General features: G+C 43.4%; 1 protein-coding gene across 1 annotated transcript in view; it reads left to right on the forward strand.

Annotated features, from left to right (window-relative positions):
- LOC139371644 (insulin-like growth factor 1a receptor) overlaps positions 1-24,381 on the forward strand; it is a 115,006-nt gene extending 90,625 nt beyond the window's left edge. The window contains exons 11-21 of the mRNA XM_071111949.1: positions 10,356-10,627; positions 10,776-10,918; positions 11,015-11,180; positions 11,334-11,436; positions 11,648-11,718; positions 11,821-12,050; positions 13,834-13,938; positions 15,083-15,242; positions 15,490-15,619; positions 16,886-17,020; positions 22,413-24,381. Of these exons, the coding sequence (XP_070968050.1) occupies positions 10,356-10,627; positions 10,776-10,918; positions 11,015-11,180; positions 11,334-11,436; positions 11,648-11,718; positions 11,821-12,050; positions 13,834-13,938; positions 15,083-15,242; positions 15,490-15,619; positions 16,886-17,020; positions 22,413-22,947 (2,050 nt within the window). The 3' untranslated portion in view covers positions 22,948-24,381. The remainder of the gene's footprint in view (positions 1-10,355; positions 10,628-10,775; positions 10,919-11,014; positions 11,181-11,333; positions 11,437-11,647; positions 11,719-11,820; positions 12,051-13,833; positions 13,939-15,082; positions 15,243-15,489; positions 15,620-16,885; positions 17,021-22,412) is intronic.
- Positions 24,382-24,697: the final 316 nt, after the last annotated feature.

A 24,697-nucleotide genomic window follows, 5' to 3' on the forward strand; every position in this document is an offset into this window, starting at 1 on the left:
TCGGTCATAAGAGACAATAGCAGCAACATTATGTACAAAATAAGTAAAAAAACAAGTTACAAACAACGCAAAAAAAAAAGACAAAATAGCACAATTAGTTAGGAGCATGTAAGATGTCAGCCATCCTCTTCAGCGCCATTAAAAAAAACTCTATTGTCCCTCTAGTCACTCTGACATCAATGCAAATGTAATCGAAAATCGAATAAAACACTTCATGAGAGCTCATGAGCTCCTGTTGCGCAACATGTCTACAGGTAATGTAATTGCGTGAGAAATGGTGGCCAGGGCTACCCAACTCTCTTCCTGGAGAGCTACTGTCCTGTAGGTTTTCAGTGCAACACTAATTTAGGGTATCTGATTCAGCTAGTTAAGGTCTTGTTGAGCAGCTAATTAGTAGAATCAGGTGTGTTAAATTAGGGTTGAACTGAAAACCCACAGGACGGTAGATCTTCAGGAAGAGTGTTGGGCAGCCCTGGGCTAGACCTACTATATTTATTTATCCTAATATTAAGCAAATATTAAGCACATTGCTTATCTTTACAACAGGAATATAGCCTACCTGACTGGCATGAAAATAAACCACAGGAAAAGCGTCCCCCATTTTCTATTTAAGTGCAGAGATGGCATGCATTTTCCCCCCTGCCCCCGTTTCGAGACAGGTGCATGATAATGGTCAATTCTAATTCAAAACATATTTCACACATATATTATTTAGTGTATGTAAAGACAAGATTAAATCAAGAATATGGGTCAATAATAGCCTATCACTTGTGAATTATATATTAACACTTGTGAATGATGCCCAGCTTAAGGCAAGAAACAATGCCTTTTTATGTGACTTTTTCTAATCATAGTCACACACCTCATGTAGCCTAGCCCATAGGCCTATATGTTTTGATAAGGTTTGTATCACAACTAAATAAGTGGCCAAATAACTTCTTAAAATGAAGCACATTAATCTGCTTTACAAGGGGTGTAGAACCTGACTGTATACCTGTATAAGCAGCGCCTGAGTTTCAAGTTTGGGGAAGATAATTTTCACCATAAACATGCACCTTTATAATAAAAGCATTACATGCATGCACTTTTGATAATGATGTTTTCTGCTAATGGCCTACTGCCATGTGCACATTGTTGCGCTTATAATGTGAAGAAATATCCCAATAGTTTATCAACATTTTAAGCTAAACGTTCTGATCTGTTGTGCCAGCCTTTTTTTAAAAATGCTAGTGGTTGTATTAATTTGGAATCTATCGCATCCCACAACTGTCCCAGACTACATTTGTAATATATATTTCTCGCACAGAATAGAATAGGTTGACGTTTGTACTATAGGGGAATAGTAGATTGACATAGGCTAGTGCTTTTGCTGTTCATTAGGCCCACTCATCTTGTTGGCTGATGAAAAGTACATGTGAACAGTTCTTCCAATATCTTTAATATGCACCTCGGAATTGGATAAGGATATGCACAGTTGCGTCCCCGATGTGTCGGTCTTCACTTGTTGCCTGTGAGAAAGACCTGATCACGTGATGGAGAACCATGTGAGTGAGATGAGAGGTGTTTTGGAGCAGGCAGCGTTTAGGGAGAAGGGCTCCAAAAGGCATGTATTTTAGGGTGCATTACGGCCACACAAGGGGGATGCCGCCTGGAAATTCGAGGCATTATCGAGTACTTCTCAAATTGTGAATGAGAGACTGACGAAGTGTGTACAGCCTGTGCAAATAACAAATCAGAGCTCATGCCTTTCAAGCAACTTAAAAAAAAATCATCATTAGAGTCTCATCATGCAGCCTTAGAATGTATTAAAAATCAGAACATATAGCCCAACGTTTGTAGAACAACTGCAGTTACATTAATAAATGAAGCATATAGGAGTACCTATTTCTATGTTAACAGCTCAACACAGAATAGTCGCATGTGCACACTCCCTTAAATGTCCTTTCTATTTTATTCAGCTTTGTTCAATTATTTTCTTCATACTATAAAATAATGCCACAGAATTCTAAGCAAATCTTGTCTGCTAAGTGAACTAGTGTAGCCCACAGCCATATGGCATAGTCACATCAGGACTTAACATAAGGACAACTATTCTGTTCTTCTGAAATAGACTACATTTTATTCATATCATGTTTCTTCAGACCTGTCTAAAATGATAAATGGATTTGTTGTGAAGGTGTAGGCTACATTACATGGATTTATTAGACTTTTTAAAATGTAGATGTTCCAAAGGTCTGCATGTGTGGAAGCCAGGAGATGCTAAATGTGTTTATGTTAATTAACGGTCAATTATCGTGAGACCGACAGTTATTTGCTTGACAATCATCGGCTGATGAAATTTCGTGATCGCCACAGACCTAGTCCTGACTCCAGCCTGCTTGGTACAGATTGCTCTTTATCACCTGCTGGGCCAAGCTCATGCATTCATGTAGTGTTATGAATCCCTTTCCTTCTCCTCTGTGATGCGATCTTTCACAGTATTAAAACAATATGTCCAACTCAGAAAATAAACAATAAAACAAGACCACTATTGTTAGTAATTGTTTTCATTCTCTCTCTTCCCTGCATTTGACTGTGTTGATTTGTTATAGTATAGCTGTCTAGGAAACCGAGGAGTACCAGGTCTCTGGCCTGCCTGCCTGCCTCCCGCTAAAGGCTATTATTGTGTATGCACAGGCCCTCCACCACAACAGAGACAGCATTATCACAGAACACTCGAGGGAAGTGCCTCTGAATTAGTGTGAGTTTATTGAAAAGTTCAAGATTTACGGAGAAGGGGCGAGGGAGCGAAGGGTGGGGGAAACAGAAACAGAGGGAAGAGGAAATGTTTTCCATTCTGTCGCCCTCCTCGCTGCTCTCCCTCCTCCTCCACTCACACGCTCTCTTTGTCCGCGGCGCAGTTCGGAGTGACCGGCTGCCAGGAAATGTACAGCGAAGCCATCTGGAATTCCAATAAATGAGAGAAGGGAAGGGAAGATCCCCTTAGAGCTGGCCAGACCAGTGAACACCATTCAGTGGGATAGACTGACTGGCTCGAGTAGTAGAGGAGAATAGTCAGGGGACAGGGATGGGTGATGACCGATTAGATTCACTGACTGGACATCAGCTGATTGGGCTGTTGCAAACATGACCTCATGTAGAAGGAAGTACAGTAAAGCTTTCTGTGTGTTTTGTCCTGTTGTTGGCACTGCCCTTAGCCTCTGGTTATCTCTCTATGTATCCTTCAGACACCACTAGCTTTGATACTGTATATGAGCATGAAGTAAAAAAGTCTTGGGTCCCCTTTCTCTGGCCTCACTTTTCACTGGCATGAGAGACTGCTGTGTTCAGCTGCTGTGGTAAAAGAGTAGCGTTAAATCACGCTGTTCTGGCTCCAGACAGAGTGTGCAGTCATGTCCCACTCAGGATCTCTCGCACAGCAGAAAAGGTGAGAAAGTAGAAGTGGAGCTGGGGAGGGAGGACACCAGCTGTAGTCAGCACCTGGTTAGATGGTCACGCTTCAGCTTAAGTCCTCTGTCTGGAGTTCATCTGAGGACAGGTCTGCCCTTGCTCTGCTCTGCCTGGCCCTGGCTGCTCTCTGGCATTCCTGCTGTTTGTCCCCTCTCCTGGGCACACTGGCACACGGGGGGGGGGGTCTACCCATCATCCCTCTCATTCATCTCGGGGGTGACCCAGTCTTCAATGGCAGGCAGTCTTGTACTATCTTCCAAGCACTTGTCTTTTATACAAGATGTTCATTAAAGCTATGCCAGTCCTTAGTGCTGTTGTGTGTATTGTTAATAGTAACTAATACTTTTGGAGAGCTGGACCGTGGACTTTGCTGGAGCAGTTAAAATGGTCAGAATGGAATGTTGACAGTGGTGTGCGATGGCTACTGTTTTCTTCCCACAGATCTGTCTGTCAGCTGTGTTTTTCCACTCACAGTAAATAGTATTTTCCTGTGGGTGCCCGGTCAGTCTCAAGGTCTTTTGTCACGCACTCATAATATTGTCATACTCACAAGGAACAGTTCTGAGAGGACATTGTCATTGGCTTTCTACAGTTGCTAAAGTTCTAGATGCTGGAATGTAAAACAAAGCAGAAACAACATTCTCTTGGATTCTTGTGTAAACCCTGCTGGCCGGCACTGTTAGGTGAAGTTAGAAAAGGATCCTTCGGAGGTCACAGTCATTTCAGATAAACTCATCAGTCATTCACTAATTTACCTCTCCTTAAAGACTCAGCTAAGTAAAGATGAACCAACATTACATATTGACTTTATCTTTTCCAAGTGTACTGCAAACACCGCATGAATCTAAATATATTCTGGATTCCCTGTCATTTGGTTCAACATATACAGCACATCCCACCACTGTCAGACAGTCCTGTATTCTCCTTAGCCCACTTAACTGCACTGTGGGCTGACTGTTGAATTCTTTCAGAGACTCAGAGAGAGCCAGTCGTTACGCGTCTCCTAAAATGTGCCTCTAGGTAAGGTCTGCTCCTCTCGGTACCGCCACAGCGTCCCCCGTGTGTTGTGGATTCCCAGTGGCCTCGCCTCGTAGCATCTGGTGAGCTGCTGCTGCCGCTGCCTACATGTTCTCAGTGGCTCCAGCTAGGGTCCACCTGCAGTCGGCCTGGCTCTCCATCATCACACCATCATCCTCCTCATCATCCTCATGACTGTGTATAGATCCATCTCCATAGTTCCATGAAAGAGGGCTGCAGTCCTGTTGCAGGCTCTCGTGTTTGCTCTTTTTGGGTGAAATTTACCATTTTGATTTTGTGTTTATTGCTTTATTTACCTTATTCTTTATCATATGAAAACTACCACTATGCATCAAACAGGTGGTTATTATTCTCCCATGACTTTTCCCTGAGCAGTGAATTTGTCCCGTGGATGAGGACATGTAGGATAACTCAGTCAGTAGGCGTCTGTATGGAAAGGCTGCTGACAGTGTGTGGATGTGTGCTCTCTCTGCACCTCTCTCCCATCCCTCTGACCTCATCACACCACACAGCTCCACAGGGAGCAGACCACTGCAGCTGGACAGACACACTGCAACAACAAATAACACCAGGCCACTTCAACATACTGTACTCTACTCTCAGTTGAGTTGTATCACACTGGAAACTGTCATTTTACTACATGATATGTACTTATGACTACTTCTTATTCCCATTCTGGATTCTGGATCGAGGACCCCACCCTGTCCCGTGAGGTTGAAGGGGATGTTTTTGCTCAGTGTGACTCGGTGTCGATGACGTCATGTGGGCGGTGTATGTAGGCTACAGTATATTGTATGTACAATATTGTGTGATGTAGTGATGGGGGAAGAATTAAGATACAGTAGAGTATCGCACTATTGTTTTTGACGATATTATATCGATTCTATGACTATTGTATTGATTCTCTAAAAATATTGTCTGTACTTGCACCAAAACTCAGGTATTTCTCCTTCTCTAGCTTTTTTTCCTATCTTGTTTTTATACTCAACAAAAATATAAATGCAACATACAACAATTTAAACAACAATTTACTGAGTTACAGTTCAAAAAGGAAATCAGTCAATTGAAATAAATAAATTAGGCCCTAATCTATGGATTTCACGACTGCGCAGGGGCACAGCCATAGGTGCACCCACTTGGGAGCCAGGCCCACCCACTGGGGAGCCAGGCCCAGCCAATCAGAATAAATTTTTTCCCCACAAAAGGGCTTTATTACAGACAGAATTACGTCAGCCGTCCAGGTGGCTGGTCTCAGACGATCTCGCAGGTGAAGAAGCCAGATGTGGAGGTCCTGGGCTGCGGTTGTGAGGCAGCTTGGACATACTGCCAAGTTCTCTAAGATGGCATTGGGGGCGGCTTATGGTAGAGAAATTAACATTAAATTCTCTGGCAACAGCTCTGGTGGACATTCCTGCAGTTAGATTGCCAATTGCACAATTGAGACATCTGTGGCATTCAAATGTATTTTAATTTTATTTATATAGCCCTTCTTACATCAGCTGATATATCAAAGTGCTGTACAGAAACCCAGCCTAAAACCCCAAACAGCAAGCAATGCAGCTGTAGAAGCACGGTGGCTAGGAAAAATTCCCTAGAAAGGCCAAAACCTAGGAAGAAACCTAGAGAGGAACCAGGCTATGAGGGGTGGCCAGTCCTCTTCTGGCTGTGCCAGGTGGAGATTATAACAGAACATGGCCAAGATGTTCAAATGTTCATAAATGACCAGCATGGTCAAATAATAATAATCACAGTAGTTGTCGAGGGTGCAACAAGTCTGCACCTCAGGAGTAAATGTCAGTTGGCTTTTCATTGAGAGTATCTCTACCGCTCCTGCTGTCTCCAGAGAGTTGAAGACAGCAGGTCTGGGACAGGTAGTACATCCGGTGAACAGGTCAGGGTTCCATAGCCACAGGCAGAACAGTTGAAACTGGAGCAGCAGCACGGCCAGGTGGACTGGGGACAGCAAGGAGTCATCATGTCAGGTAGTCCTGAGGCATGGTCCTAGGGTTCAGGTCCTCCGAGAGAGAGAAAGATAGAGAAAGAGAGAATTAGAGAGAGCATACTTAAATTCACACAGGACACCGGATAAGACAGGAGAAATACTCCAGATATAACAGACTGACCCTAGCCCCCCGACACATAAACTACTGCAGCATAAATACTGGAGGCTGAGACAGGAGGGGTCAGGAGACACACTGTGGCCCCATCCGATGATACCCCCGGACAGGGCCAAACAGGCAGGATATAACCCCACCCACTTTGCCAAAGCACAGCCCCAACACCACTAGAGGGATATCTTCAACCACCAACTTACCATCCTGAGACAAGGCCAAGTATAAGATCTCCGCCACGGCACAACACAAGGGGGGGTGCCAACCCAGACAGGAAGATCACGTCAGTGACTCAACCCACTCAAGTGACACACCCCTCCTAAGGACAGCATGGAGGAGCACCAGTAAGCCAGTGACTCAGCCCCTGTAAGAGGGTTAGAGGCAGAGAATCCCAGTGGAGAGATGGAAACTGGCCAGGCAGAGACAGCAAGGGCGATTCGTTGCTCCAGAGCCTTTCCGTTCACCTTCACACTTCTGGGCCAGACTCCACTCAATCATATGACCTACTGAAGAGATGAGTCTTCAGTAAAGACTTAAAGGTTGAGACCGAGTCTGCGTCTCTCACATGGGTAGGCAGACCATTCCATAAAAATGGAGCTCTATAGGAGAAAACCCTGCCTCCAGCTGTTTACTTAGAAATTCTAGGGACAATTAGGAGGCCTGCGTCTTGTGACTGTTGCGTACATATAGGTATGTATGGCAGGACCAAATCGGAAAGATACAGTGCCTTGCGAAAGTATTTGGCCCCCTTGAACTTTGCGACCTTTTGCCACATTTCAGGCTTCAAACATAAAGATATAAAACTGTATTTTTTTGTGAAGAATCAACAACAAGTGGGACACAATCATGAAGTGGAACGACATTTATTGGATATTTCAAACTTTTTTTTAGCAAAATTATTCAGCCCCTTTACTTTCAGTGCAGCAAACTCTCTCCAGAAGTTCAGTGAGGATCTCTGAATGATCCAATGTTGACCTAAATGACTAATGATGATAAATACAATCCACCTGTGTGTAATCAAGTCTCAGTATAAATGCACCTGCACTGTGATAGTCTCAGAGGTCCGTTAAAAGCGCAGAGAGCATCATGAAGAACAAGGAACACACCAGGCAGGTCCGAGATACTGTTGTGAAGAAGTTTAAAGCCGGATTTGGATACAAAAAGATTTCCCAAGCTTTAAACATCCCAAGGAGCACTGTGCAAGCGATAATATTGAAATGGAAGGAGTATCAGACCACTGCAAATCTACCAAGACCTGCCGTCCCTCTAAACTTTCAGCTCATACAAGGAGAAGACTGATCAGAGATGCAGCCAAGAGGCCCATGATCACTCTGGATGAACTGCAGAGATCTACAGCTGAGGTGGGAGACTCTGTCCATAGGACAACAATCAGTCGTATATTGCACAAATCTGGCCTTTATGGAAGAGTGGCAAGAAGAAAGCCATTTCTTAAAGATATCCATAAAAAAGTGTTGTTTTAAAGTTTGCCACAAGCCACCTGGGAGACACACCAAACATGTGGAAGAAGGTGCTCTGGTCAGGTGAAACCAAAATTGAACTTTTTGGCAACAATGCAAAACGTTATGTTTGGCGTAAAAGCAACACAGCTCATCAGCCTGAACACAACATCCCCACTGTCAAACATGGTGGTGGCAGCATCATGGTTTGGGCCTGCTTTTCTTCAGCAGGGACAGGGAAGATGGTTAAAATTGATGGGAAGATGGATGGAGCCAAATACAGGACCATTCTGGAAGAAAACCTGATGGAGTCTGCAAAAGACCTGAGACTGGGACGGAGATTTGTCTTCCAACAAGACAATGATCCAAAACATAAAGCAAAATCTACAATGGAATGGTTCAAAAATAAACATATCCAGGTGTTAGAATGGCCAAGTCAAAGTCCAGACCTGAATCCAATCGAGAATCTGTGGAAAGAACTGAAAACTGCTGTTCACAAATGCTCTCCATCCAACCTCACTGAGCTCGAGCTGTTTTGCAAGGAGGAATGGGAAAAAATTTCAGTCTCTCAATGTGCAAAACTGATAGAGACATACCCCAAGCGACTTACAGCTGTAATCACAGCAAAAGGTGGCGCTACAAAGTATTAACTTAAGGGGGCTGAATAATTTTGCACGCCCAATTTTTCAGTTTTTGATTTGTTAAAAAAGTTTGAAATATCCAATAAATGTCGTTCCACTTCATGATTGTGTCCCACTTGTTGTTGATTCTTCACAAAAAAAATACAGTTTTATATCTTTATGTTTGAAGCCTGAAATGTGGCAAAAGGTCGCAAAGTTCAAGGGGGCCGAATACTTTCGCAAGGCACTGTAGGTAGGAGCAAGCCCATGTAATGCTTTGTAGTAAAACCTTGAAATCAGCCCTTGCCTTGACAGGAATCCAGTGTAGTGATGCTAGCACTGGAGTAATATGATCAAATCTTTTGGTTCTAGTCAGGATTCTAGCAGCCGTATTTAGCATTAACTGAAGTGTATTTAGTGCTTTATCCGGGTAGCCGGGAAAGTAGAGGATTGCAGTAGTCTAACCTAGAAGTAACAAAAACAGATATTCATTTTTCTGCATCATTTTTGGACAAAAAGTTTCTGATTAGTGCAATGTTACGTAGATGGGAAAAAAGCTGTCCTTGAAACAGTCTTGATATGTTCGTCAAAAGAGAGATCAGGGTCCAGAGTAACGCCAATGTCCTTTAATTTGAGACGACTGTACAACCATCAAGATTAATTGTCAGATTCAACAGAAGATCTCTTTGTTTCTTGGGACCTAGAACAAGCATCTCTGTTTTGTCCCAGTTTAAAAGTAGAGTTTGCAGCCATCCACTTCCTTATGTCTGAAACACAGGCTTCTAGCGAGGGCAATTTTGGGGCTTCACCAAGTTTCATTGAAATGTACAGCTGTGTGTCATCCGCATAGCAGTGAAAGTTAACATTATGTTTTCGAATGACATCCCCAAGAGGTAAAATATATAGTGAAAACAATAGTGGTCCTACAACGGAACCTTGAGGATTGTGTTGTGTGACAAAACTGTACATTTTAGAGTGGCCTGTTATTGTCCCCAGCACAAGGTGCACCTGTGTAATGATCATCAGCTGGATAGATTATCTTGGCAAAGGGGAACTGATCACTAACAGGGATGTACAAAGAATTCTGGCCAAAATTTGAGATAAATAAGCTTTTTGTGTGTATGGAAAATGTCTGAAAATGTCTGTTGCATTTATATTTTTGTTCAGTATATAAATGGTGAGCCAATATGTTTACAGCACTTTTATTTCCATGACTGATAAACACGTGTTTGCTCATGGCTCTTTCTTGTCCCTCTGCAACAGACATGGTAAGCAATATGTTTGGAACATCGAGCCGCAATATAACCACAGTATCGAATCACAATACATATAGAATCCTGGGAATTGTGAGAATTGCAATACAATCGCATCGGTACCTAAGTATCATGATAATATCATATCTTGAGGTCCCTGGCAATTCCCAGCCCTAGTGTGCTGTCTGTAACCGATGTTCCAGAGTATATTACTGTATGGTTGGCTGACTTCGTATTCCCCTTTCTCCTCTTTAACTTCGCCTCTGCTCCCTTCCAGAGAAGCTGAAAGCCCACACATCTGTTCTCCTCCTCCTCCTCAACCTCTGTCTTTTATCCTTTGTCTTTCTTTGCCACGTTTGTGCCTTTTGTGCTGCAGTCAGTCAATGGGTCTATCTCACATTCTTTTGGACCCCCTTTGTCCCTCAGACCCCCAGACCGGCGACGTAGGGATCTATTTGGTGTCGCTAACAGCACCCTGGCACGGGGTGGCAACACCACAGGCCTGGAGGGTAATAGGACAGAAGGAGAGCCCCCTGAGAGGGAGTTCCCCTTCATGGAGGACCGGAGCAAGACAGAGTTTATCGAGATCCCCAACCTGCAGCCCTTCACTGTGTACCGCATCGACATCCACGCATGCAACCAGGAGGTCCGTCGCTGCAGCGCTGGAGCCTTCGTCTTCTCCAGGACCAAACCTGCAGGTGAGGCAGTCACACACACAGTCGCTACAAAAAGGCTTCAACAACAGCAGCCATCTGTATAGATTATCGTTCTAGACTCACTATGCTATTTTGGACATGGCTAATGAGTAGGAAGCCATCTGATATCCAGTGTGTCTCTGTTCATCAGACAAAGCGGATGACATGCCAGGCAGCGTGATCCAGGAGAGGGATGAGAAGGTGGAGGGGTCGGTGCTGCTGAGGTGGCCAGAGCCTGTCAACCCCAATGGCCTCATCCTGATGTATGAGATCAAGTTCCGCCAGGGCACCGAGGTGAGTCTGCATGGACCAGGACTCCTGAGGCCTATGGGAGCTCTGCAGGGCCTCAACCCTCAGGTTGACACTGTCTGTGTGTATCTTTTCTCCCAGCCTGAGAAACACGAGTGTGTGTCACGCCAGAACTACCGTGTTCACAAAGGAACTCGTCTGACCAACCTGGGCTATGGGAACTACTCTGCCCGCGTGCGTGCCACCTCCCTGGCAGGAAATGGGTCCTGGACTGAGCCAGTGTCCTTCTACGTGCCCCCACCCAAACGTATGGAGAACACATGCATTTCCACATAAATTACCCTCTTCAAAGGACTTTTTATATAGATTATTTTCATGCCCAGAAATGATTTCAATGTGAACATCTTCCTTTTCTCACTGGTCAGATTTTAATAGTTGTTCTGTTTTCATCTGGTTGCAGGGGACTATGACAACGCATTCTATCTGGTCATCATCATCCCCATCATCGTGATAATTCTCATCGCCAGCCTCATCACTGTACTCTTCTTTATCAACAAAAAGAGGTAAGAGAAGCTGAATGATCACTAGAACAAATAACAAAACATTTGACTAATGCAATCTTAATCAGTTTAATGGTATAATAGTGCTATTGTGATCATTTTCCTGCCATAGTCAGTTCATAAGATCGTAGGCTTTTCTGCTGAATGAACAATCCCATTTATCTGTTGCCAAATCTGCCTCCCATGGCTCACACAGATGTGTTTGTGTCCACAGGAACAGTGACAGGCTGGGGAATGGTGTCCTCTATGCTTCTGTCAACCCTGAGTACTTCAGTGCTGCCGAGAGTAAGAACCCTCTGAAGACCTACTGTCATTTTAATGATGAGATTTTGTCAATGTCTCCTTAGATGATGGCTGTCTCTGACTGTCCTCTCCTCCTGTGTTCAGTGTATGTTCCAGACGAGTGGGAGGTGGCCAGGGAGAAAATCACCATGCACAAGGAGTTGGGCCAGGGTTCCTTCGGCATGGTGTATGAGGGCCTGGCTAAGGGCGTGGTTAAGGACGAGCCTGAGACCCGTGTGGCCATCAAGACAGTCAACGAGTCAGCCAGCATGAGGGAGAGGATCGAGTTCCTCAATGAGGCCTCTGTCATGAAGGAGTTCAACTGTCACCATGTGGTGAGAGAGTCCAAAACACCAGTTAACATCAGGGATATTGGCTCAGAAACATTTGCTTTTAACCTGTTGCGACGACCAAACCCGGATCCGGGATTCTATTTATAGACCTAAGCTCATTACCATAACGCAACGTTAACTATTCATGAAAATCGCAAATGAAATGAAATAAATATGCTAGCTCTCAAGCTTAGCCTTTTGTTAACAACACTGTCATCTCAGATTTTCAAAATATGCTTTTCAACCATAGGAAAACAATCATTTGTGTAACAGTAGCTAGCTAGCGTAGCATTTAGCGTTAGCGTTAGCGTTAGCATTAGCGTTAGCATTTAGCAGGCAACTATCACAAAAACAAGTAAAGCCTTCAAATAAAATAACTTACCTTTGAAGAACTTCTGATGTTTTCAATGAGGAGACTCTCAGTTAGATAGCAGATGCTCCGTTTTTCCAAAAAGATTCCTTGTGTATTAGAAATAGCTCCGTTTTGTACATCACATTTGGCTACCAAAAAAAAAAAAAAAAAAAAAAAAAAAAACGAAAATTCAGCCCTCAAAACGCAAACTTTTTTCCAAATTAACTCCATAATATCGACTGAAACATGGCAAACGTGGTTTAGAATCAATCCTCAAGGTGTTTTTCCACATATCTCTTCAATGATATATCCTTCGTGGAAGCCTGGTTTCTCCTTGCTCTCAAATGGAAAAATAATTGCACCTGGCTTTACGCTCCAATTTCGACGCAGGGACACCAGGCGGACACTTGGAAAATGTAGTCTCTTATGGTCAATCTTCCAATGATATGCCTACAAATATGTCACAATGCTGCTAACACTTTGGGGGAACGACAGAAAGTGTAGGCTCATTCCTTGCGCAATCACAGCCATATAAGGAGACAATGGAAAACAGAGCTTCAGAAATTCTGCTCATTTCCTGGTTGATGCATCATCTTGGTTTCGCCTGTAGAATGAGTTCTGGGGCACTTACAGACAATATCTTTGCAGATTCTGAAACTTCAGAGTGTTTTCTTTCAAAAACTGTCAAGAATATGCATAGTCGAGCATCTTTTCGTGACAAAATATCGCGCTTAAAACGGGAACGTTTTTTATCCAAAAATGAAATAGCGCCCCTAGAGATCAAAGAGGTTAAATTATAAGGTATTGCCTCAATTTCAAAGGTTAAAAGTTAGAAACAAAGGAAAGAGATCCATCAGCTTGGGAGTTGTAAGTCACCCCTCCTGATGCATAGGGTCAGAGACACCTAGCTGACTGTTGAGGTCAGAGGTCAAATCCAGGGTTCACTACCCAAGGAGATGCAGTATAATTCCAGTATAACCTGAGGCCAGCTATAACTGTGTGACCTGAGACCGTTAAGCTCTATCACAGCCAAATCCTCATTAATTCAGCTAAACGGAAGTGTTAAGGATTTCCCCCCTGGAAAGACTATGTTACAATCTTTTAGCATGTCTGGATGTTTAAAAGTCAAACATTTAATTATTAAGCTCAATTTGAATAATTTAGAGGCAAAGAGGAGATTTTTTTTCTTGCTTTCTTCAAAGCTCCTCAGTAGCTTTAGTTAAGAGGAGCCAGAGTAGTTTCAAAAGTAAGAAACATTCCACATCACTTCAATCAGTTCGATTAATAACACTTAGAAATAATTTTTTCTTGCCCAATAATAGCACAGAGATAATGTTTATTGCCCAAAAGCTTCATAAGAAATACTACATCAATGAGAATTGTTTGTACTCATTTCTCTGATGCCATATCTGTTCTGTGTTCTAATTGGTGTAGGTGCGTCTGCTGGGCGTGGTCTCTCAGGGCCAGCCCACCTTGGTGATAATGGAGCTGATGACCCGTGGAGACCTGAAGAGCCACCTGCGATCACTCCGGAAAGAGGTACGTACAGTACATTACCCCTTCTGCTCTTTCCCACATAGTCTCTCACAGAACTCAAGTCTATGGCCTTGTCCTGAATCTGACTTGCCTACTACTTACAGAAACTGCATACTGTGTGTACTAATCATACTACATTCTATTTAGAACATACTGTTGTGTAAAAACTTAAACAACAAATATCAGCATACTAGACTCACTCATACTGAGAATGCGTTATCTAATGCTCAATTGCGTTGTTTCCCGCCATTCGTCCATTTTGGTAGAGCGTCTGACCTTATGTCACTATTAGCTGATTATCAGCTGCTGTCAAACACACGTGGATCTGAAAATGCGACTCTCTACCTGTATAATGTGCAGCGAATTATACTAAATGAAAAACCCAAATGTGTTTGACATCCTGGCATTTAAAGCATACGTATTGTTTTTAATTTCACATACTATAAAACATATTTTCGCATTCCCAGAATACCTACAATTTACAATGTAAGTACAGGTTTTTGGACACGGCCATTGTGTCAGTGCATTAATATGACACACGCACTCACGCACACACAGTCTTGTATACCTAACCTTGTGGGGACACACAATTCAGTTCCATTCAAAATCTTATTTTCCCTAACCCCAACCCTAACCTGTACTCTTACCCTAACCCTAACCTTAACCCTAACCTTAACCCAAAAACCTAACTTTAATCCTCGCTCCTAACTCTAGCTCATAATCCTGACCCTAAAACTAACACTTGCTTCTAACCCTAACCCTTAACGTAATTCTAACTCTAACCTTAACCCTAAACCCCCTAGAAATACCATTTGGCCTTGTGGGGACTAACAAAATGTCCCCAGTTGGTCAAATTTGTGTTTGTTTACTATCGCTGTGGGGACTACTGGTCCCCACAAAAATAGTTAAACACACACACACACACACACACACACACACACACACACACACACACACACACACACACACACACGAAAGACATGAGGGGGAGATATATCCACACCTCTTTCAGTTGGTCTCTCCCATTGTGTGGTGTGCCCTGGACTCCAGGCCAGGCCATGGTTCAGTGCTGCAGACAGGGAGAGGGAGGTTGGAGGGAGAGACTGAATGGCCTGCTTGTGCTCAGGTCTCTGCCTCTCTGCCACAGAACACGTCCAGCCAGGTTCTGCCCCCGCTGAAGAAGATGATCCAGATGGCAGGAGAGATTGCGGACGGCATGGCATACCTCAACGCCAACAAGTTTGTCCACAGAGACCTGGCTGCCAGGAACTGCATGGTGGCAGAGGACTTCACCGTCAAGATCGGAGGTGAGTGCCTCAAAATACAGTAGTACTCATAATCCCCGCTGTAAGTTTAACGCTCAACTCCCTCTGCTGTACTCCAAAGTAAGTATTTTGAGATCACTGAGTGCTTGAGTGGGAGGAATAGCTCGTAAATCTAAATGGACAGGAGAAGGAGAGGTGAGGTGATGGATAAGGCCTCATGTGCCTCCTCTTCTCACATTAGTGGGATATTTAGTGGCCATTTAAACCTCTCTTCTCCTCTTCTTCTCAGACTTTGGCATGACGCGAGACATCTACGAGACGGATTACTATCGGAAAGGAGGAAAAGGCCTTCTGCCGGTCCGCTGGATGTCTCCAGAGTCGCTGAAAGATGGCGTGTTCACCACAAATTCTGATGTCTGGTACGAGCTCCCCGCTGTCCTCCCTGACTCATACACACGCAGAGTTAGCAGGCCTGCGCAGAACAACAAGTGTACTCTGTATGTGTTCTAGAACATTGCATGCCCTAGCTTGGGAAAAAACGTCAGATCACTTCACACACACACAGCCCATGTCCTAACCCACTGGGAACAGTCTATTCTGTGTTGGTTCAACGTAATTCCATTGAAACGACGTGGAAACAACATTGATTCAACCAGGGTGTGCCCAGTGGGAAGGAAGATTGGAGGTTATTTGGATGCCATTATAGTTAGTAGATACAGTAAGTCTTGGCAGTGAAAAATAGTTCTTGTTTAGTCATGTACCTTTGTGCTCTCAGGACCATGGAGTGAGTTTAGAACAGCAGATCAAGGCTCCGCCCAGTTCTCTCTCTGGAATGGGCTACATTAGAGAAATATAGCTGTTTACTAGCTCCTTAGTTTTTGTTTCTCAATCGAAAGTGTCCCACGGGTCTGTCCCTACAAGCACACTTAAACTCCTCCAGATGTTTTCAAATTATGGGTTAGACTGCCAACAGAAACCCACCTCCACATCCCACTCCCTATCTTCCTCTTTGAAGTCATGCAGATGAAAAGGAGCATTGTGGGAACCCATTCTGGGCTCTTATGAGATTTACCAGTAGGTGTCTTTATCTAAAAAAGTCTCTTAATGTGGTTTTGTCTTTCAACACTCTCCTGTTTCAGCCAATTAGACACAAGTCAGTGTTGTAATAGGCTTTTTTAAAGAGTGTTGAGAGCCGTCTTAGATCCCTAGCCAGTGGCCTTGGAGAGCTAACAAATAATAATTGGCAACGATGCACTCTTTGTTTTCTTGTGTCAAGCTTAGGTTTTGGTTTTCTGTTGCAGTTCCTTAGTGGTCTCTGGGTAGTATACAGTCTCATGTTATTAATGAACAACACATGGATAAGGCAAGATGACACAAACATTTACATATGGCAGACATAATGCAGTCTATGTCCTTTTTTGATTAATATATGGAACATGAATTTATGAATAAACTTTTCTTCTGTTCTTTGCACCATCTGCTTTATACTGTGAGGGATCATTCTTACTCAACCTTGTACTATGCAGCGCCATCATTGTAAAGAGCTTCCAGAGACTAGTTACATGCCCTGCTGGGCCCTGTGTATGGATGTTTTAGCCTGTATTACCCTGCATGGTTCTACCACAGTTATGCAGCAGCTAATGTGTTGTCTAATAGGCCTGTATCCTCTCGGTTGTCCCCTGCAGGTCGTTTGGGGTGGTGTTGTGGGAGATTGCCACCTTGTCTGAGCAGCCGTACCAGGGGATGTCCAACGAGCAGGTGCTGCGTTTCGTCATGGAGGGAGGACTCCTGGACAAGCCTGACAACTGCCCTGACATGCTGTGAGTCCCATTCTCTTTCTCTCAATGTCAATCTCGCTCTTGGGCTGGGTCAGGGGTAGGATAATTTCTCAATGACACTATTAGCCACTCCTTCAAGATGCTATGTTTTTCCTATTTCCTGTTCCACTGTTATGCTTATTCTTTAGGTGCATTTTCAGATATTATTGTCCTTTAGTACCAGCTCACTGTCTGGTATTGTTTCCTAGCTAAATTTAAAGTACCTCTTGCGAATATTGCCTCTGCTGCTTCTATTTAGAGTTGAGGGGCCAAATGTGAATACTATATCATGAGATCTGTATGCCAGGGGGGGAGCTAAGCGAAGGCCTGACTGGTGACATTTACGTCACGGTTTAAATGAAGCTCAGTGACATCATGGCCCCCATGCTCAGCTGGCGGGACAGGAGCTCCCGCCTCAGCAGTAAGCCGAGGCCCATAGAAGGGATGCCACGGCCCGTAGTGAGGGTACGAGGCAACAGATCAGTGTCTGCTCATCAGCCCTATCCTGTAATAGAGAGAGCGAGAGAAACATACAGACAGAGCCTGAATTTCTAGGCTCATTAAGAAATGTCTGTCTGGAAAGTGGGAGAGAACAGCCTCCTTAGCTGTCAGGTGGCTCTTCTGCGTATATGCATATCTCCTCTGCCTCTGATCTCAATGTGAAGGCATTCCCTTTTTTTCCTCCACTCTCCATGGCTGACCTCACCTTACAGAGAGGTGAGAGAGGGGCAAGTGTTATGCAGACACAAACCTCAGGTTTCTATGGCAGCCTCACAGTGGTGTCCTGATTGCAGGAGCTTGTGGGTTGTGTTACGCAGGGGCGGGAGGGTGAGGGTTAGGGGGATGGTTTATATGGGAAAAGCTGCTGGTCACTTCTACTGTAGTGAGTTAGTGAAGAGTTACATTATAGAGGCCTGTAGAGCCAGTAGGGTTGCAGAGGTGAACACTGCTGTAATCAGAGTCTGGGGAGAGAGGGGTATTTGGTATTTTATTAGGATCCCCATTAGCTGTTGAAAAAGCAGCAGTTACTCTTCCTGGGGTCCACACAAAACATGAAACATGACATAATACAGAACATTAATAGACAAGAACAGCTCAAGGACAGAACCACATTAATACATGTTTTTTGTTGATAAAATAGAAAAGGCACACGTAGCCTACATATCAATAAACACACACAAACTATCTAGGTCAAATAGGGGAGAGGCGTTGTGCCGTGAGGTGTTGCTTTATCTGTTTTTTTAAACCAGGTTTGTTGTTCACTTCCATGAGATAGTTCCATGCAGTAATGGCTCTATATATAATAGTGTACGCTTTATGAATTTGTTCTGGATTTGGGGACTGTGAAAAGACCCCTGGTGGCATGTCTGGTGGGGTAAGTGTGTGTGTGTCAGAGCTGTGTGTAAGTTGACCATGCAAACAATCGGGGAGTTTCAACACATTGTTTCCTATGAAAAGAAGTGATGCAGTCAGTCTTGTTTCTTTTAAAAAGAAGTGATGCAGTCAGTCTATCCTCAACTCTTTACCAAGAGAGACTGGCATGCATAGTATTTATATCGGCCCTCTAATTACAATAAAGAGCAAGACGTACTGCTCTGTTCTGGGCCAGGTGCAGCTTAAATAGGTCTTTCCTTGCAGCACTCAACCAAATGAATGGACAATAATCAAGATAAGACAAAACTAGAGCCTGCAGGACTTGCTTTTTGGAGTGTGGTGTAAAAAAAGTAGAGCATCTCTTTATTACGGACAGACCTCTCCCCATCTTTACAACCAATGAATCTATATGTTTTGACCATGACAGTTTACAATGCAAGTTAACGCCAAGTAATTTAGTCTCCTCAACTTGTTCAACAGCCACAGCATTCATTAGCAGATTCAGCTGAGGTCTAGAACTTAGGGAATGATTTGTACCAAATACAATGCTCTTAGTTTTAGAGATGTTCAGGACAAGTTTATTACTGGCCACCTATTCCAAAGCCCTCTTTAAGTGTTTCAGTGACTTCATTAGCTGTGGTTGCTGATGCGTATATAGTTGAAATCATGCCAGTGGCAGGTCATTGGTAAAAATAGGAAAGAGTAGAGGGCCTAGAGAGCTGCCCAGCGGTACATCACACTTTACATGTTTGACATTAGAGAAGCTTCCATTAAAGAACACCCTTTGAGTTATATTTGATAGATAGCTCTGAATCCACGATATGGCAGAGGTTGAAAAGCCATACCTCATATGTTTTTTCAACAACAGGTTATGGTCAATAATATCAAAGGCTGCACAGAAATCTAACAGTACAGCTCCCACAATCTTCTTCTTATCAATTAATTTAAACTAAATCAGTCATTTGTGTTAGTGCAGCACATGTTGAGTGGCCTTCTCTATAAGCATGCTGAAAGTCTGTTGTTAATTTGTTTACAGAGAAAAGCATTGAATTTGGTCAAATACATTTTTCCAACAGTTTGCTAAGAGCTGGCAGCAAGCTTATAGGTCTGCTGTTAGAACCAGTGAAGGCCTCTTTACCACTATTGGGTAGCGGAATTACTTTGGCTTCCCTCCAGGCCTGAGGACAAAAACTTTCCTCTAGGCTCAGATTAAAGATATGACAGATAGGAGTGGCTATAGAGTCAGCTACCATCCTCAGTAGCTTTCCATCTAAGTTGTCGCTTCCAGGAGGTTTGTCATCATTGATCGATAACAATAATTGTTCCACCTCACCCAGACTAACTTTACAAAATTCAAATTTGCAATGCTATTCTTTAATTATGTTTTTTTTATGCATGAATATGATGGCTCACTTTTCGTTGTTGGCATTTCCTGCCTAAGTTTGCCACTTTGCCAATAAAGTAATCATAAAAATGATTGGCAACATCAATGACAGAGAAGAGACATAAGGAGAGGAGAACATAATAGAGAAAGGGATGAGTCATATTTAAAAGGTTTTACTACGTGTATCATATCCTTAATTAGTTAGGAAATTCTGATTTTCAAAGGGCTACTTTCCCTCAAAGCTGAATTATGGGCATGAGTGACAAATGAAATATTTATACATTTTTTATATATCTGAACTATTGTTCTATGGTAAAGGATGACTACACATTTGGTCCAATGTTAGGGAGCTGCATGAAAATATATAGTTTTCTGAGTGGTGATATTGGGGAACATGTTAATGGTCTACTACTGAAGATTGCTGTTTACGTTAATGGTCTGGCATAGCATAGGTTGCTCTCTCTAGCTCTACTCTGGCCAGCTTTGGTTTGGTTATTTATAATGTTGTGAACGATGCAACGTTTACATATCATGATGTGAGTGAAATCTGCTAAAAGGTCCTGGAATGTGTTTGTGTGTGATGAGGAGCTGAGTGCTGACAAGCAGAGAGGATATACTGCAGCGTATTCACATCAACGAGTGTTACACACAGATGGCTGGCTCAGGAAGAATTTGCAGCAGGCCAACGCCAAGCAGACAGGTTACTCTGGAGCGTGGGCTCAGCTCCAAGCATTACAGACATTTTCATGGGAGGTCTTGGAGTCGGGGTTTAGTTTAGCCATCCGAAAGACAAATTTAAGAGACTAACTGAGAGGGTGAAAAACAACCCATGGCTGGTTAAAACATAGTTTGAAGTTAAGTGTCTGCTTAACTACCCAGAATGCTTTGGTGCAGAGAGGCTAGAATACCCAGCTGTACAGGCTGTTGTGAGATCAGACAGAGAGAGGTGGCTGCTGGGAGATAGAGGGAGATAACTGAGGTGTTTATGAAGGTATTCTGAGGCTTTAGAAGGTATTCTTAGCTTGTTTGTGTATAATTTAAGATGTGGTGTGTGGGGGAGCACCGCACCCAACTGTAATGATTCTCCTTTTATTATGTTGTTTTGACGTTTTCTGTGTTCTGTCGCTGGCCTTTCACAGTATGTTCATTTATGATTTACTGTCTACACTATATATACAAAAGTATGTGGACATGCCTTCAAATTAGTGGATTTGGCTATTTCAGTCACACCCATTGCTGACAGGTGTATAAAATCGAGTACACAGCCATGCAATCTCCATCGACAAACATTGGCAGTAGAATGGCCTTACTGAAGAGCTCAGTGACTTTCATTGTGGCACCGTCATAGGATGCCACCTTTCCAACAAGTTAGTTCATCAAATTTCTGCCCTGCTAGAGCTGCCCAGGTCAACTGTAAGTGCTGTTATTGTGAAGTGGAAGCATCTAGGAGCAACAACGGCTCAGCTGCGAAGTGGTAGGCAACAAGCTCAAAGAACGGTACCGTCGAGTCCTGAAGCACATATAGCGTAAAAATCATATGTCCTCAGTTGCAACACTCACTACCAAGTTCCAAACTGCCGCTGGAAGCACAATAACTGTTTGTCGGGAGCTTCATGAAACGGGTTACCATGGCTGAGCAGCCGCACACAAGCCTAAGATCATAATTCGCAATGCCAAGCGTTTGCTGGAGTGGTGTAAAGTTTGCTGCCATTGGTCTCTGAAGCAGTGGAAATGCCTTCTCTGCAGTGATGAATTACTCTTCACAATCTGGCAGTCCGACGGACATTCTTTGTTTGGCGGATGCCAGTGTAACGGATGTGAAATAGCTAGCTAGTTAGCGGTGGTGCGCGCTAAATAGCGTTTTAATCGGTGACGTCACTTGCTCTGAGACCTTGAAGTAGTGGTTCCCCTTGCTCTGCAAGGGCCGTGGCTTTTGTGGAGCGATGGGTAACGATGCTTCGTGGGTGACTGTTGTTGATGTGTGCAGAGGGTCCCTGGTTCGCGCCCGGGTACGGGCGAGGGGACGGTCTAAAGTTATACTGTTACACCAGGAGAATGTTACCTGCCCGAATGCATAGTGCCAACAGTAAGGTTTGGTGGAAGAGGAATAATGGTCTGGTGCTGTTTTTCATGGTTTGGGCTAGGCCCCTTAGTTCCAGTGAAGGGAAATCTTAACGCTACAGCATACAATGACATTCTAGACAATTTTGTGCTTCCAACTGTGTGGCCACGGTTTGGGGAAGTCCCTTTCTTATTCCAGCATGACAATGCCCCCATGCACAAAGCGAGGTCCATACAGAAATGGTTTGTTGAGATCGGTGTGGAAGAACTTGACTGTCATGCATAGAGCCTTGACCTCAACTCCATCAAACACCTTTGGGATGCAGGTGTCCACATACTTTTGGACATATAGTGTAGTTGTACACATTCTACAGTATAATATGATGGTACATTCAAACTGAGATACTATGTATAGTTTGCAGTGGTTGTTTGTATAGAAAGTTCTGGAAGTTCGTTGGTTCAGTGAGTATCAGAAACATTTTCATGGGCTCTATAATATTGGTGTACACTGCCATCTTCTGGTGAGAAGATGTAATGATATATGTATAATTGAGATTGTCTGTGTGTTGCCCTTAGGTTTGAACTGATGCGGATGTGCTGGCAATACAACCCCAAGATGCGTCCCTCCTTCCTGGAGATCATCAACAGCCTCAAGGAGGAGCTGGAGCCTCCGTTCAGTGAGATGAGTTTCTTCTTCAGCAAGGAGAACAAGCCCCCGGACACTGAGGAGCTGGACATGGAGGTGGAGAACATGGAGAATGTGCCACTGGACCCTGCACCCAGCAGACCCCCCACTGCCGTCCCTCAGCCCTCCCAGGGACCTATGGGGGCCACACGGGGCTCAGCGCCCCCTCCTCCCCAGCAGTTATCTCCAATACAAGGCCCTTCTAGTACCCTGATGGGACCTGGCTCCCCCTCCACCTCAGCCCCTGCTGCCTCTGCCTCAGCCTCCCCAAGCCTTGCTTTGGACAAGCATTCATCACAGGTATCGGCCAACGGGCCAGTGGTAGTGCTACGGCCCAACTTTGAGGACACGCAGAACTACGCTCACATGAACGGGGGGCGCAAGAACGAGCGGGCGCTGCCACTGCCCCAGTCTTCAGCCTGCTGATCCCTAGCCCCCCTCCTCTCCCCTCAGCCAGATCACCCTTCTCCGCCTCCTCTTCTCAGACAGGGTAACATAAACTTCTCCTCCGCTTTAGTTCTAATGGGGGGATGGATGAGTGAATAACTGACAGACATTGTACTACTCTACTGCAGTAGGAGTCTTTTCTTTAAAAAATTAAATATTAACAAGATGTATGATTGAATCCCGAGACTGAGAAACAGTACAGAAACCTGTTAAAGCATTTGGAGCATGGTGGCTCAAACAGAACTACAACACTGGGGAGTTCTGGTGTTTCCTTCTTGTAGAGTATTTGTTACTTTTTTTTACAAATCTTTAAAGAAAGACAAAAATACAGACTTATTAATATTCCCTGACTGACAGGTATTGTAAGTGAGAGACAATAACTTATTTTAAGCATATCTGCCAGCAGATCCGACAGAAGAGCACTTTTTGATGATCTCAGAGAGAAGGTTGTATATATCTGATTGTGTATTTCTATACAAACACATGATTCTCTTGACAGTAAGATAGAGCTCCTCTTCCACACTTCTTTCCATCAATATACTTCTCCTCCCATATTTCAGACATTGATGTGTTCTGGACTAGGCTCATTGGTTTTCCTGTCAATATTCCGGGGTAGGAGGGAATGTTTTCAGGAGTGGGTAGATCGAGGAGGGGCTATTGTAAATCTGCCATATGTTTTGCCAAATCAAACTTAGCAATTTTCTCCCTCCTGCTCTTCATTTCTCTCTTTGATTGGACATGGAGAGAAACACAATCAAGCATCCTAAAACTCCCACATTGCTGTTTTTTTTTCTTTTTCTACTTCACAATTACAATCAAATTGTAAAAGGAATTTGCCTGTTTTCTTTTCTGGGGGTTTTCGGGTTCACATCAGAGCCCTTCTTTGGAGTCCTATTTTATTGTATGTGTCATCTGAGAGATGAAAACACCAACATCACCAACAGAGACATTGAACAAAAAGGACTTGGCGCCAAAAATACAACACATACAGAGACAAACCTGAAGTGGAAGGTATTGGATCAGTTCTGATACAAGGAGAACTAAAGGACTTAACAGAACTCCATGTTGTGAGCATACATAAGTCTGCTAAAGGCATTGTACACAACAGATATTTTTTAGACTAGTCATTAGTCTCTCTGTACAATTCAAACATTTATATAAAGGTCTTACAGTTGTATGTTAGACCTTAGGATCATTGTCACACACACATCATTGGTTTGTCACTTTTATAACTTTTATACGGTTCAGATGTTCTCTTCTATGTCTGTACAGAATAAAGCTGCTATTTTTTTCTTTTTCTTTTTTGGATGTTATATATATAAAGAAATCCTTCAGGTTGACTATTTTATGATCTCCACTACAGTCCATTTCTTATGCTTCATACTTCTAGCAAAAAAAAATATTTAAAAAAAATGACCTTTCTCTCTTCTTTACCCCAGAACAGGTTGTCTGTATCACAACATATTGTCCATTGCCTTTTATTTTTTTATGAACATGTTTTTCTTTGCATTATTTTTTGTAGATTTCTATATAATTATCATTATTATTATTATTATTATTATTATTAGTTTGAATGGACACCGCAGCTCCGTGTGCGAGTGTGTAAGTTTGGCACCCTTTTTGTACCAGTTGTCTAGTACCTAGTTATTGCCCCCTAGGTGCAACTTAATCTCAGGTCGAAGTACATGTTTTGCTTTCTCCATACATTCTCATTACTGTCCTCTGCTTG

Source organism: Oncorhynchus clarkii, chromosome 2, assembly GCF_045791955.1.
Source record: "Oncorhynchus clarkii lewisi isolate Uvic-CL-2024 chromosome 2, UVic_Ocla_1.0, whole genome shotgun sequence".
NCBI lineage: Eukaryota > Metazoa > Chordata > Actinopteri > Salmoniformes > Salmonidae > Oncorhynchus > Oncorhynchus clarkii.